Raw genomic sequence first — 14,213 nt, forward strand, 5'->3', positions numbered from 1 at the left:
AGGGGCCGCTGGAAAAGTAAATGTTATTTTATCCATGCAGTAAGCCTCTTTGTGCTTCATCACTTAACACTAATGTCTACTGCAGGTGGAGGTTAGCGTACATCAGAAGATGCAAATTACTGTCTTTAAAAGAGAAACAAAATGACACCAACTAAAATGGCAGCCTCTTCCATTTCCACTTTAAATAATCATCTCTAGGGATCTAGGAAATGGGGGTAAACACGATGCTAGGAGACATGAAATGGGGTAGACTGATGACAGGAGATAGGTGGTCTGAAAGGCCCAGAGGCCATCTTCTGTATTCTCTTGCCCCCACCCAAGCAAGTTTTGGGGGCAAGTCTTAAACCCCTCCAGATGTCTAAGAATCTTCCCTAGCCTAAACTATTATGGGGAAGAGGATGTTATACCTTCCCCAGTGAGTTTCGCCATCTCATAGTGTGTACAGTCAAGAAGTCCTTAATTTTTAACCTAAAAATCTCCCCTGAAGGGATCTAAGACCATTTGCCCTTACATAGTTCACAGAGGAGAGATGTAACAGATAGCTAAAAATCTACATAAAACAATCCTTCATATGTCCAAAGCCATTATATAATCCTCCAGTTCTTCTTTCACATGTTACCTATTCCAATTTCTTTAGCCTTTCTTCCTAAGTCCAACATGATTAGAAGTCAAAGAAAATCAACAACAATTAGGGAAAAGAAAAATACATCAGCCCTATAACATTTCCTTTTATTTATGATTGTTAAGCCGCCAGATTGGAAACTATTCTTTCTCAAAATCTATGTGGGCCCAGAGGTAATAGCAAACAAGAGCAAATAACTGAAAGAAATATAAACCAGATCCTAGCACATCTGATACCCTTCTAAATGGCCACCTTCTCTCAGAAAATACGTGAGAAGTCTTAAGAATTGGGCAGTAAGACACTTCTATATAAATGGACAACACACTCCTACAGGAGTGCCAAGCACAGAGGAAAGGCAGGATGTAAGCAGAATACAAAGGAAATTTTCCTTCGATTAGGAGCTATGCTTTTTGAAAGCTTACAAAAGTATACTTTCAAAGTGTCATTAAAACACCATTCTTAGACCGCAGAGGTGGTGGCTGTTCACCTCCCTCAATCACTACCCTTCAAGGTATTGTCCTAGGGCAGTTCTCCTCAGAGATAGCTGCAGACGGAAATCAGTCAAGAATGGCGACCAGCAGCAAATTAAAATAAGAAGCATCTAAGAAATTAGCTTCCTAGAGGTGGAAACAAGAATGAGGCAGTTCTTGCTTACTTTGTCATAGTCGTATTGTGAAGAACATCTGCTATCAAATCTAAGATACAGGCAGCGAGCTCCGGGGATGTGGACGGTTTCCTTAAACTTATAGTTGTCTCTGACGGGGTGCACTGTTTCCACAGTCTTCCCAGCCGCCCATGGGGCAGGAATCTTTAAGCCGGTGAGAAAGCCTGGCTCTTCTTTCTCTTCTAGCATTCTAAAACCAGAGACAGATAGTGATCCAGCTTAGCATCAAGGTAGGGAAAAACAAAATGTACACGTGCTAAAATACAAAAGGTTAGGAAATTGCTCATTAATTTTCTGCAGCATGCCGTGTAAAACTATCGTGGTTTCTAAACGCCTGATATCTGTGGTGATCAAAAACATTTTTAAAATCCCTATATTTAAGGTGTTTTATTTTTTTTCTTTTGGCTGTCTGACATTTTTTCAAGGGAGAAGCTCAACTGATATCCAGGAAAGGATCTGCCAATTCTCATTTAGAATTAGTCCGGAAAAAGATACCGTAAAGGACTGTCATGGCTGATCCCTTTCCAAACCACACAGGTTTACGGTCTTGTCAAAGTCCCTTCCATTGGTATCTACAAGTCAGCTGTTGAAGCCTCCATGAGCAGACACAATGGCAAAATTTGTCACTGTAATTTTTACTAAAGAAAAATGTTTTCAAGGGTCCTCTCTTAACATACTATATTTGAACTCTGAAGGACTTCACAGAGCCCATGGTTAAAAAAAAAAAAATTTTTTTTCTTTTTTTTTTTAAACCTAAACTTCTCTGTTATTCTCTTTCGATTCCGCATATCCTTTCATTGAAAAGGCTCTACAACTGCATTGTCCCATATGGCAGCTGCTAGTCACACGTGGTCGCTTAAAAAACTTTTTTAAAATAATATTTTATTGTGTTTTCAGTGAAGGTGGGCACAGCAGTTTAGCTTCCCATTCAACAATTTCTACACAAGTTTTTCAGTGACACTGGTTACATTCTTCACCATATATGAACATCCTCATTCTGGTTGTTCCATTGTGGCCACTTAAACTAAATAGAATTAAAAATTCAGTTCCTCCTTTTCAACTAAAAAGTAAAATGTCAGGCCCTCAGTAGCACTAGCCACACTAACCCAACACCCGTGCTCAATAACAACATGTGGCTACAGCTGACGGTATCGGACAAAAGCACAGAGCTGGGTAGCTCTGTTCTAGAGAAACCCAGGATCAGTGGTGCACCCTAGATGGTCCCCCGACCCCGTAGGGGGAACTCCGTGTTATAGCACTAGGTGACACCAACCCTAGTGATGCCACTGCCCAGGACGTCCTTCCTTCATGGTTAATTTTTTTAAGATCACTTTAATGAGATAATATCCATAAATTACACACATTTAAAGCAACTCGGTAAGTTTTGGCACATGCATACATCTGCGAAATTTCCTCCTACCTATTTGAAATTCCTGTATTTCTCCCCCAAATAATCACTGATCTACTTGTTATCACTAGAGACTAGTTTGCATTTTCTAGGGTTTTATATAAATGGGATTATATAGTATGCACTTTTTTTTTCGGTGGGGCTTTTTTTTTTTTAATTGTAGTAAAATATATATATCACAAGAAATTTGCTGTTTCAATCCGTCTTTAGTGCACAATTCAGCGCCATCAATCACATTCACTATGCTGTGCAACCATCACCACCACCTATTTCCCAAAAAAAAAAAACTTTTATCACCCTAAACAGAAACCCAGTGCCCCATAAGCTGTAACTTCCTATTTCTCCCTCCCCTCCCCGCTGGTAATAATGATAAATTCTGGTTTCTATGGATTTCCTGTCCTAGATATTTCATATATGTAGAATCATACAGTATTTGTCCTTTTGAATCTGACTATTTCACTCAGCATAACTTTTTCAAGGTTCATCATGTCAGAGATATATCATGACTTCATTTCTCTTTATGGCTGAATAATATTCCATGTATGGATATATAGGTTTTGTTCATCCATCTGCTAATGGACACTTGGGGTGTTTTTACTTTTTGGTGATTGATTCTGGCTTCTTTGACCCAGGACAAGTATTTTCAGATTCATCCATGTTGTTGGACGTATCAATAAACAGTTTATTCCTTTTCACTGCTAGGTAGGGTTCCCTTGTACGGATATACCACAACAGTTTTTCCATTTGCTTATCGATGGATATTTGGGTTGTTTCCAGTTTGGGCTACTATAACGAATGCTGTTACAAACATTCACGTACAGTCTTCCGTAAACACCTAGAAATAGAACAGCCGGATCACATAGTAGGTGTACGTTAACTTTTTGAAAAAACGCCAAACTGTTTCCCAAAGTTGCAATATTTTACATCCCACCACTTTACTAGTGTATGAGAGTTTCTGGCCAGTTTTGAACTAAGCTCTTGGATCTGTGGGGAAACTTCTTCTGACCTGTTTCCATACATCTATAAAGCAATTCTCCAATTATCTCTTTCTTTTCCCAGTTAGCTAATCCTTGCTAGAAATCCTGGTCGTAGAAGGAGTGCTAGGCTTTCACTAAACGGGAATGAGGAAGGGGTTCCGCAAGGAAGCAGCATCCATCACCTCTCATCGGGGAGCAGCCTGCCCTTCTGGTCGGATGCGCCACATGGGGAACAGCCCACCTCGGCAAAAACTGGAGACTGGGTTTTAAGCAGCAAAGCCGTCTGAAACACAAAACCATCGTCAGGTCTTAAAGTGCTCATCGTTAATTATCTGGATGGTACTACAGCCAACCTTGGAATTCTCACTTAAATAGTCTTTTTACAATTCTAGTCTGCCCTCCTTCATTAAGAAGTGCTTTGCCACTCAGACCATTTGACATAATGTTACTTGATGCTGGACTGGAATACATCATTTCTATTAGTTACCAATAGCTGGCAAGGACTCGGGAGACGATATGTGATCTTGAGGTTTCAATGGCACACCGTATATTAGCATTTTGACAGCTAAGAGATGGATAATGAAACCTGGCTAAAAGATTGTCATATGCAATTTAGTCAAACAAACAAAGAAAATGTTCTCCCTTAATATTCTAGTTGATTTTTATGACACGATATGTCTCTTCATTCAATCATTAGTTCCCTTGGTTTCTGAAAGATATGGTTATGCTTGTTCTGCCTTCAGTGAAAGCACACAGTGGTGACGTGAATGGGTTGGCCAAAAAGCAGCTCCCTTCAGCCCCTGAGGCCCATACCTGACTGGTATAGAGCACCAGCTGCACTAGCTGAGGCATCAGGGCATCGGCCATGGTCAGAGTCTGCAAGTTTGGATGCATCAGGGAGGTCAGTAACACTGGAAGAAGGTGGCCCAGCATAGTAGCCTTAGTAACTTGCTCCAAGCCTTTTAACCTACCAAAAAAATTCAAGAAAACACACAGACTAAGCAACTCCCAATCACGTGAAGAAGCAACAAAGTCATCTTTCCCTGATAAATTCTCTTAAACAGCATCTCCTTGAATTAGCTAAGCACTTACAGTAACAGCAATTCAGTCCCCAAATTTCCTACCTTCTACCACTGAGGGAAAAGGGGAGATCAGACACTTGTTAATGGATTTCACCTGTGACTCTGGCAAAAGTTTACTCAGTGCATTTCCTAGCACCTTCAAAGCACTTTATAAACGAGTTCTAATATGTAAACAGCTACTCTAGCTGGGAACTGCAAAGTCCCTGGGCTCTGGGGCTGCTGGTCACGCAACTGCACTGAGACTCTGAGGTAGGACATGAATGGCTATAATATTGCTGCATCTGCCTGGAGCAGTGAACCCACGTCTGGCTCACAGAAATCAAGTTTGATGTGAGGCAGGCAGTCTTTAAATTTTTCTTTAAAACTACACTTTTAATATCTCCAGCCTCTGCTAGAAGGATTCAGGTCTGAGGGTCTCCCAGGGCAACATAAGGGTTATGGTAGTTCTCTGAGACTGCTAAGGCTATTGCTGTTGGAACAGAGAAGACCTCACATCTCCGTGGCTCTTGCATTGGACTGCACCTCCTCCCCACGACAGATCTGCACGAAGTGCCACAGTGGACACTACATGCCTTTTTAAAAAATATTTTATTGAGTTTTTGGTGAATATTTATATAGCAAATTAGGTTGCTATTTAACAATTTCTATCCATAATGTTCAGTGACATTGGTTACATTTTCCACATTGTGTCAACATCCTTAATATTTCTGTTCTAGTTGTTCTACTTGCATTAATCTACCTTCCCTGCCCCCTACATGTCTTAATACACCCAACGCAACACCCGTTTGAATTATACTGTTAACCGTCCCAACCTGTACCTATTCTCTGTGAGTGGGCAAGAAACAGGGACACAGGGACAGACAAGGTTACTGAGGCAAAAATCATACTGCAGGATGGCTTTAGATTGGCAGCACTAACATTAAAATCATCAAAAAACACAGAATGTACCTCATCCCTAAAAACAAACCATAGCCAAAATTTTAATAGGGAGGGCTAAGAACCAGCTTGATTACTGTGAAGAAGTTTACCCTCTATATATATTGGTCACTCCTGTATCTGCAGAGGTAAAATTATAGTAGAATCACAAGGTTATCACGTCAGTGTCATCTTCTATGAAGCAACTGATTATCTGTGTCACCAAGTCCCTTCTCCCTCCCTGAAGTATTTACCGTGAGAAAATAAAGTGCACGTGGTGCTGAGCTAGACACTTTAAGGAAAGGCCCATTTGGGAATAATGATGGTAGAAATTCCAATGTCAGAGACAAGGCTGTCCTCCACAACCTTGCTAGCCCTAGATCATGGCTCTCAGCCCGACCTAAAAGCGTCATTAAGGAGTTCAACTGCATTTGGCATTGTAACACTTGCCATTTCAACCTATTCTCACAAAAATCACTCTATACCAAACAAACATTTGAAGTCATGTTCTAAAAGATTTCGTGTTTGTAAGCAAATTCTTCTTCCTGAAGCAGCAGGTCATAGCTGGCATCTACTCCCTCACCTCTGCTCGCGGTCCACTATGTCGCTATTGATGAGGGCAGTTGTGACCTGCTGTAGCATTTCCAGCACTTCATCACACCCAGTCAGAATTTGGGTGGCAAGAGCCAAAATACTGACCTTCAGCTCCTAGGCAGAAAATATCGTAACGTTATTTTTAAGCTTTGTGATGAGTATGCACTCACAATGACAACATGAGGTGATGTACTTAATGATGCATTTCCAAATTAAATGGTGAGGTGGCCAGAATAAGCCCAAAGCAGTAAATTCCACTAGGATGGCAAGTGGCAATTTGATTTGGGAGGCTAAGGTCAGGAGTGCTGACAGAAATACGCAGTATTTCACAGGGAGCACACCGAGTCCCTAGGAGAAAGATGCATTTCTCCCTTCCCCTCCAGCACAAGAGAGCTCCTGGTGGCCAGCCCAGAAACTGTCCAGGTGGGAGATTGCCTTGGGTGGTATGAGGATAGCTAAAGAGAAAAACAGAACAGTAAAAGGCGCATGTATAGGCGGTGAATAAAATGAGACAAAAACACAACATTCTGAAACAGTACAAGTGACCTTTTCATGTCTTAAACCCATTACAGGCTGTTAAACATTAAAACTAACTATTAGAGAATTCATGGGAGTACAAATACCAAATAATGTGTTAAGAAAATAAGATCATAGAAATGTTTAGTTTACAACTAGTTTCTACTAAAAAAATACAGTCAAATTAACCCTGTAGGTGAAATCTATGTTTTTAATTTTTCCCAGAAGCATGAGGCAACCAAACCTATTCCGCCTGCCTTTACTAAGAATTTTTCCCTTTCTTTCTATGGTTTAATAAGGAACTTATTAAATTTAGCCCTTTCAAATAAAATAAATTTTTTTGTTGTTGTTGGAATTGTCTGTTTTGTTTCGTGTTTTGTATTATTGAGATATTTTTTTATCATTACCACAAAAGGAATTCTGAGCTTCCTAGACAAGCTGAATCGTGGTATAAGCCATACCAATAATACCAGCTATCATCTATGGCCTGCATCCCATGCATCAGCATAGTGTCAGATATTTGACACACCTTGTCTCTAATCCTCACAGCAATCCTACAAGGTAGGTGTTAATGTCCCTTTTTACTGATTAGGAAACTAAGGCAAGAGAAGTTAAATAAATAGACTCAGCAATTTAAACTATGAATTCATGCATTTCTGCCTATTTAAGAAAATTGATTATATAATGAAGTAAACTCATAAATATTGTATTTATGCAGGAAAGAGTAAGAAAAGGGCAAACTATGACAGCTTTTACCTTTAACTACGGCTTCCTTGTTTTTTTTTTTTTTCCTCTCAGTACGTTTAAGTCAACATTTTAAGGGGGAATAAAATTCTTATTGATTTCTCTAGCTCTCCCACAAAGATGAAATTCTGAAGAATAATGCAAACAGCAGCCTGAAGCATCTGTCAAAATTATAACCACCACTGCTCTAAAAAAATCTTTGGACTGCTATAAATTGCCATGTGGGAACAAATTATTGAGTTTACACAGAAGCTTATTTAAAAATAATTATAGCAAATGAAATGAACTGTAAATCGAGAATTTAAATCGTTAATGTAGAGACTGTGAGACAATTGTCACCTTGTTAAAGTTACTTGAACAAGAGAATACAAAAGAACATCCAAAACATCAAAAGTTTTTTAAAATGTTATGCTCCACGGTAAATATATATATATACACACACACACACATATATATAAATATATATATACATGTTATGTATATACAAAACTTTCAGGTGTGTGTAAGATCACCTGTAAGTGCCTTATTTTATAGGTCTTAAAAGAAGATGAAAATAAACGCAGGCACAAAAAGACTGGCACACAAGGATGACACGTTATGAGAGTGTCACAAATGTGGTAACAACTGTGTAATAACATAAAAACCTATGAAATGGGTGACCTAATATTTCCTTTCACAAAAGTATAAGCCACATGGTGAAATCTGACATCATAATGCACACAAATTTAGCCATGTAAGCTATGTTTTACACGCTGGGTAGAAAGCATCTTTCAAATAAAGCTTGGTGTTTACCTGTACCTTCAATGTCTCTCCCTGCAAGGAGTTGTCACTGTCATCGCTCTCATCAGGTTTAATCAAAATAGTGTTACTGAGAAGGTGGTTCTGAACTGCCATCAGATAGCGCAGGCAGGAGGATGCAGCCTTTAACACAAATAAGGGCATTTAAATGATCGAGACTCTACGGAAAGGAGGATCATGTAATCCTCATGTTTTTAAAAGATCTCAACAAGGGAAACAAAAAGAGAAAATGCAGAAAACAGACCAAGTTAGTTTCTCAGGTGACTTATTTCCACGTGGCTCTCAACAGATAACTTGATACATTTACCGTAACCTTCACCCTTTTGCTACATAATTCTCACTAATCACTCCAAATACTTACTTGCCTCTTAGTATTTCTGCTTCCCCTCACATGCTTCTCCCTTAAGGAAGACGCTACCCAAACCCTTTAAAAAAAATCTTCTAGCTCCTATTAGTTTCTGTAAACTACTGATGGCTTAGAAAACAGTGCTAAATTAAAAATCGGTGGGGAAAAAAATCCTCACTGAATAAATGAAAATGGAAACACGCAAACTGAGTCAAACACTTTACTGTATAAAGAAAATTTAGAAGGAGGAAACGGTTTTTAGCGGTGCTCAAGGGGACTTGCCTAGTGCTTCATTTCTACCACTGACTCTCATAAATTATTTGATGTCTATCCTGTAGAGCGTGTATGTGAGTGTGCGTGTCGACACACACACCTCAATACAGTCAAGCAGAAAGAGGGAAGCCTGATCTAATTTTTCTCATTAAATACATTTTTACTTACAGGCACAGTTGAGAGGAGCTTTTGAAAATCATCTTTAGAGACAGTCTGGCACTTGGTGATTAAGATACAGGATTCTCGAACAACGATCTTCAGAATGTAGTGTAAAAGTTCATCATTTAGTCTTTAAAATGTGGGAAAAATGTAACAATAAAATATGCATGGTTTATTAGCAAGAGGATAAACTGTATACAACTGGTACGAAAGGACAAATAGAAGATACGAAATTAACTGGTACTGCAAGCAAACCCTCTTACTCAGTAATGACGCTAACAACTAGGTGCAATATCTAAGTCAAATGTATGGAAACAAAATGGCACTCAACCACCTAGTCAAAGTATTTTATAAATAACACAGAAAACTAACACCCCCCTCCCCCTCATCAGCTCTAACACACACTCATCCATTCTCACATTCCAGCAATTTGGATGGAAACCTCCTCCAAGATTTCTTAAATAAGTCCCATCCATTATTTCTCCCCAAATTACTTTATTGATAAAATTGAAATGTTCTGTTATCATTTCTTAGGGCAACTGTGGGATTTATTATCTTTCAATCAATCCATGGCTTAGGCTTTAACATGCTAGTCATCATACTAGATATGATAGGAGACTAAATTGGATCAAACACATTTACGTGTAAATCGATGACTTAAAAGAACAGGAGAAAAGGCTAGCAGTGCATAACATAACTGTGTCACCTGTAATGGTCATCCTCGTCACTGCCAAATCTGTTGTTCTGGAGCTGTTCTGCTAGATTGGTTAGGATCACATCGCGCAGCTGGGAGAGGCCACTGTTTCTCTCTCCTAACACAGAACAAAGTGCCGTAAACTACCCTGGTGATTGCGTTTAGGAAACTGATGCTATTAAAAAAAAGTTTTTAAACAAGTAGAATGTCAACATTTTCTGACAATCTAGGGGGACCAGGTACAAGTACCTGTACAAACAACAGCAACAAAATCGACATCACAAGAAGTCCGACTTTTTAAAGCAGTACCTATTGATTTAAGGGTTACCACCTTCCTGATGGGTCATGAAGTGTGATCTCTAGTTCCTTAATTAACGTTGCTTTTAATTTTTTTTTTAAATGCAGAATGGCTTTAGCGTTACGTTTTTCGTTTTGTTCTGTTGTTATTGTTTTTTATTCTAACTTAAACAGTTGGGTTCTAATGTGTTTAAAAAAAAAAAAAAAACCTGGCTTAGAAATAACCAAGATAGTATTATCATTAATCACATTAAACCTTCATTAAATATTTACAGTCAGGTACATTATGCTAAGCAGTAGGAAGAGGTTTACAAAGCCTGAAGATATATACGACATGGTTTCTGCTTTCAATATGGCTGAGGTGTTGGCAACATAAAGATACATTTTTAAAATAATACTGATTAATAGATATGAAGAAAAGAAGTATCTATTATCTTAATATCCAGTTGTTTCCTTATTGTTGTTGTTAGTTGCTGTCAGGTTGATTCCGATTCATGGTGACCCCCTGAGTGCACAGTAGACCTGCACCATAGGATTTTCAAGGCTGTGACTTTTCGGGAGCAGGTTCCCAAGCCTTACTTCTGAGGTGCCCCTGAGTGGGTCTGAACAGACAACCTTTCAGCTAGCAGTCAAGAGCTCAACCGTCTGCACCACCCAGGGACAAAAATAGGACAGTTGTTCAAGGATAGTGAAAGGACAATTCTCACCTTCTGTTAAGACAAGCTTAAGTAAGTTATTGATTTCCGTTTCACCTGGGTACAAGATATTTAAACCAGAGCTGAAATGACAGAAAAGTAAAAAAGTTCTTAAACAAATGTTCTAGAAAATCCAAACTCTAAATATTTAAAATTTCTATTTTTATTAAAGATGTCAGTTTGATTATAGAAAACTCTAGGGTAAGTTGTATGACTAAAAAGCACTTGAACCTAAATTCAAGCTTGTGATATCATCAATCACTTTCCAGATAAACTCCATTCGTCTCCTCCAATCTGTGAATTGCCAAAATGATAAGCTATCTGCAGCTAGAGGTAGAACCAGTTTAAGGGAACGAGCGAGCTATAGAAGGTGAGCATAGTCAAGCCAGCTATACACGCAGACTGTGCCAAAAAGTAATTTGAAAAGGAGAATTTCTAATTCTCAGCTTTTCCATTTCTTTGGAAAAGAACATGAATTACTTTTAGGCAATAGTGTGATGCCACAAGACACAGCTTCAGAAACGGCCTTAGAGTCCAAGGAGAAGGAAGTAAGTTCATTTAAACTTCCAAAGGACTGTCAAAAGGACAGGAAGAATACCAATTGCAAATGGCACGAGAATTTTTTCCTTTTTCTTTTGTACTGAAGTTTAATTGACATACAATAAACTGTACATATTTAAAGTATACAATTTGAAAAGTTTGGACATATGTGTTGTCATCATTGTTAGGTGCCGTCGAGTCAGTTCTGACTCATAGCTACCCTGTGTACAACAGAATGCAAAACACTGCTCGGTCCGGCACCATCGTCACAATTGTTGATATGCTTGAGCCCATTGTTGCAGCCGCTGTGTCAATCCATCTCACTGAAGGTCTTCCTCTTTTTCGCTGATCCTCTACTTTACAAAGCATGATGTCCTTCTCCAGGGACTAGTCCCTCCTGATAACAAGTCCAAAGTATGTAAGACGTAGTCTCGCCATCCTTGCCTCTAAAGAGCATTCTGGCTGTACATCTTCCAAGACAGATGTGTTCATTCTTCTGGAAGTCCATGGTATATTCAACATTCTTCACCCACACCATAATTCAAAGGTGTCAATTCTTCTTCAGTCTTCCTTATTCATTGTCCAGCATATGAGGCGATTGAAAATACCATGGCTTGGGTCAGGCACACCTTTGTCTTCAAGGTGACATCTTTGCTTTTTTGACTTATGTGCTCACCCATAAAACCATCACCACAATTAAGACGGTGAACATTTCCATCACCCCCCGAAGTTTCCCCATGGCACTAGATTTTAACATTGCCTCAATGTTCTCAATAGAAAGAGAACCAAAGCATAATCAATTATGGAAGGGAAAAAAAGTCCCCTGCTTCTATGCTCACCTCTCTCATATGGCTCTTTCAGACCAAGCACTCAGTGCTCTCTGAGCCACAGATTTACACTTGGTTACATTAAGGATAAACGTTCACTGCACTCCAAAAAAAAAAAAAAAAAAGAGAGAGAGATTAAATGATAATAAATAAAAAATGGTCCATAAATTCTGCCCTCTTGTCTAACGAAGTTTTAAGCAGACTAAGAAAAATAATAAAGACTAACACTGTTGAGTACTTACCTTGCGTCTGGCCTTATCTTACTAAAACCTGTAATGTAGGTGCTATTTTTATGCTCATTTTACAGCTGAGAAAACAGAAGCCTCAAGCTAAGGTCACAGCCAGTAAGGGGCAGAACAAGGCCTAGAACCTAAGCCTGCTTGTTGCCAAAGCCTGCATTCTTTTTTTTTTTTTTAATTTTTATTGTGCTTTAAGTGAAAGTTTACAAATCAAGTCAGTCTCTCACACAAAAACCCATATACACCTTGCTACACACTCCCAATTGCTCTCCCCCTGATGAGACAGCCCGCTCCCTCCCTCCACTCTCTCTTTTCGGGTCCATTTTGTCAGCTTCCGACCCTCTCTACCCTCCCATCTCCCCTCCAGGCAGGAGATGCCAACATAGTCTCAAGTGTTCACCTGATCCAAGAAGCTCACTCCTCACCAGCATCCCTCTCCAGCCCCAAAGCCTGCATTCTTAACCGCCACACCATTTTAACATTTTAACAGTATATAATCCCACTCTCATTCTCTCTCAAATAAGAAGAGCATCTGCTTGTCAACAATCAAAATATCCACTTAAAGGTTTTTTGGTGTTTTGTCTTTTAAGAGATCCAAAAGAGGGCAGACTTTTGGTGAGATGAGGAATGTGGAGACCACAGGTGGTTTGGGTCCTGAGGGTGGGGCCACAAACCTTTTTCCAATTAAATTATCCTCTGTGCATGAGGTCCTGACAGCCAGAAGGGTAAAAGACATCTCTGCTACTGGCTTGCAGGGAAGATTACAAAGCATTTTGCAGAGGGCACAACGAAAATCATCTGCTGTTTACCTGATGGCAAGGCAGACTTCCTTCTGAATTTCAGGGCAAATTTGATCTTTTGGTGCCATCAACAACTGCCAAAGAAGCAATCCTGACCGTCGAATGATGTCTCGATTCCTTTCAGTTTGTGGGCTGAAGAAAAATTTAAATACCACCTACAGAAACATAAGCGTGAGATCAAAAAATGCTAATTCTACTGGGGATAAAATTAGCCTGATGAAGAAAGAAATGGTAGATATTCTTTTGAATAAATACCCCAGTGGATTTTTAAGTATAATCTTGTCCATTGTGTAATGGTATAATTACAGTAAATATTTTACATATATTAATTGTAATGAGCTACATATAGCAATACTCCATTAACTGCAATGCAATGAATATGATGATAATTCTAATTACAGGATTTGAATGTGATAAGATACCAAACAGGAATGTTATTATATTTTCTTTCTGGTAGAAATTAGCTGGGTAAAGCCAAGGTTTGAGGTTTTTTTTTTTTCCCCTCTTATTTATCTCAAAACAGTGTATTTACCTGAAAGACCACAAGAATGCAGCGTATAATACAGGTATCTCCATTAACCATGGCCTTTTCCATGATGTCACAGATACTGCTAAGATGGTGCGCTTCAATCGGATGCTGCTTGCCCAAGACACTTGTGATTGGAAGGTTGGGGTTGGTAGCAAGAAGATTGAGTTGGTGTATGCACATCGCACCAACATGGTGCAATAACTGGTTTATAACCTCACTCGTGGTTATAGCCTCTTCTAGAAGATGAAAAGGAAACTCAGTGAGGAAAGACAGCTCTACAGGTGGTCCTCAAGGAACAGACCTGTGACTTACAAAAGGTGCACACGCACTAGGAGAGAGGGACTTGGCTCCAATCTCTTCCACTACCTGCCACGGAGTGCTGGGGTGAAATCACTTGGGAAATATTTCTAGACCATAATGAGCTACCACTTTGTCTATGCTGGGCAATGGGCCAAGTGCTTTACATGCATCACCTTACAACAGTCTTACGAACT

General features: G+C 39.3%; 1 protein-coding gene across 6 annotated transcripts in view; it reads right to left on the reverse strand.

Moving 5' to 3' along the window:
* HECTD4 (HECT domain E3 ubiquitin protein ligase 4) overlaps positions 1-14,213 on the reverse strand; it is a 188,624-nt gene that overhangs the window by 86,405 nt on the left and 88,006 nt on the right. For 4 of the 6 annotated variants that reach the window (XM_023539325.2, XM_010599884.3, XM_023539326.2 and 1 more), the window contains exons 12-21: positions 13,723-13,955; positions 13,200-13,345; positions 10,797-10,867; positions 9,805-9,910; positions 9,108-9,228; positions 8,315-8,443; positions 6,252-6,376; positions 4,485-4,638; positions 3,854-3,954; positions 1,278-1,476 (exon numbers count right to left, since the gene is read on the reverse strand). In XM_023539325.2, coding sequence (XP_023395093.2) covers positions 1,278-1,476; positions 3,854-3,954; positions 4,485-4,638; positions 6,252-6,376; positions 8,315-8,443; positions 9,108-9,228; positions 9,805-9,910; positions 10,797-10,867; positions 13,200-13,345; positions 13,723-13,955 — 1,385 coding nt within the window. The remainder of the gene's footprint in view (positions 1-1,277; positions 1,477-3,853; positions 3,955-4,484; positions 4,639-6,251; positions 6,377-8,314; positions 8,444-9,107; positions 9,229-9,804; positions 9,911-10,796; positions 10,868-13,199; positions 13,346-13,722; positions 13,956-14,213) is intronic. The other 2 variants (XM_010599885.3, XM_023539324.2) reach the window with 1 other exon arrangement.

This window comes from Loxodonta africana, chromosome 19 (genome assembly GCF_030014295.1).
Source record: "Loxodonta africana isolate mLoxAfr1 chromosome 19, mLoxAfr1.hap2, whole genome shotgun sequence".
Taxonomy (NCBI): domain Eukaryota; kingdom Metazoa; phylum Chordata; class Mammalia; order Proboscidea; family Elephantidae; genus Loxodonta; species Loxodonta africana.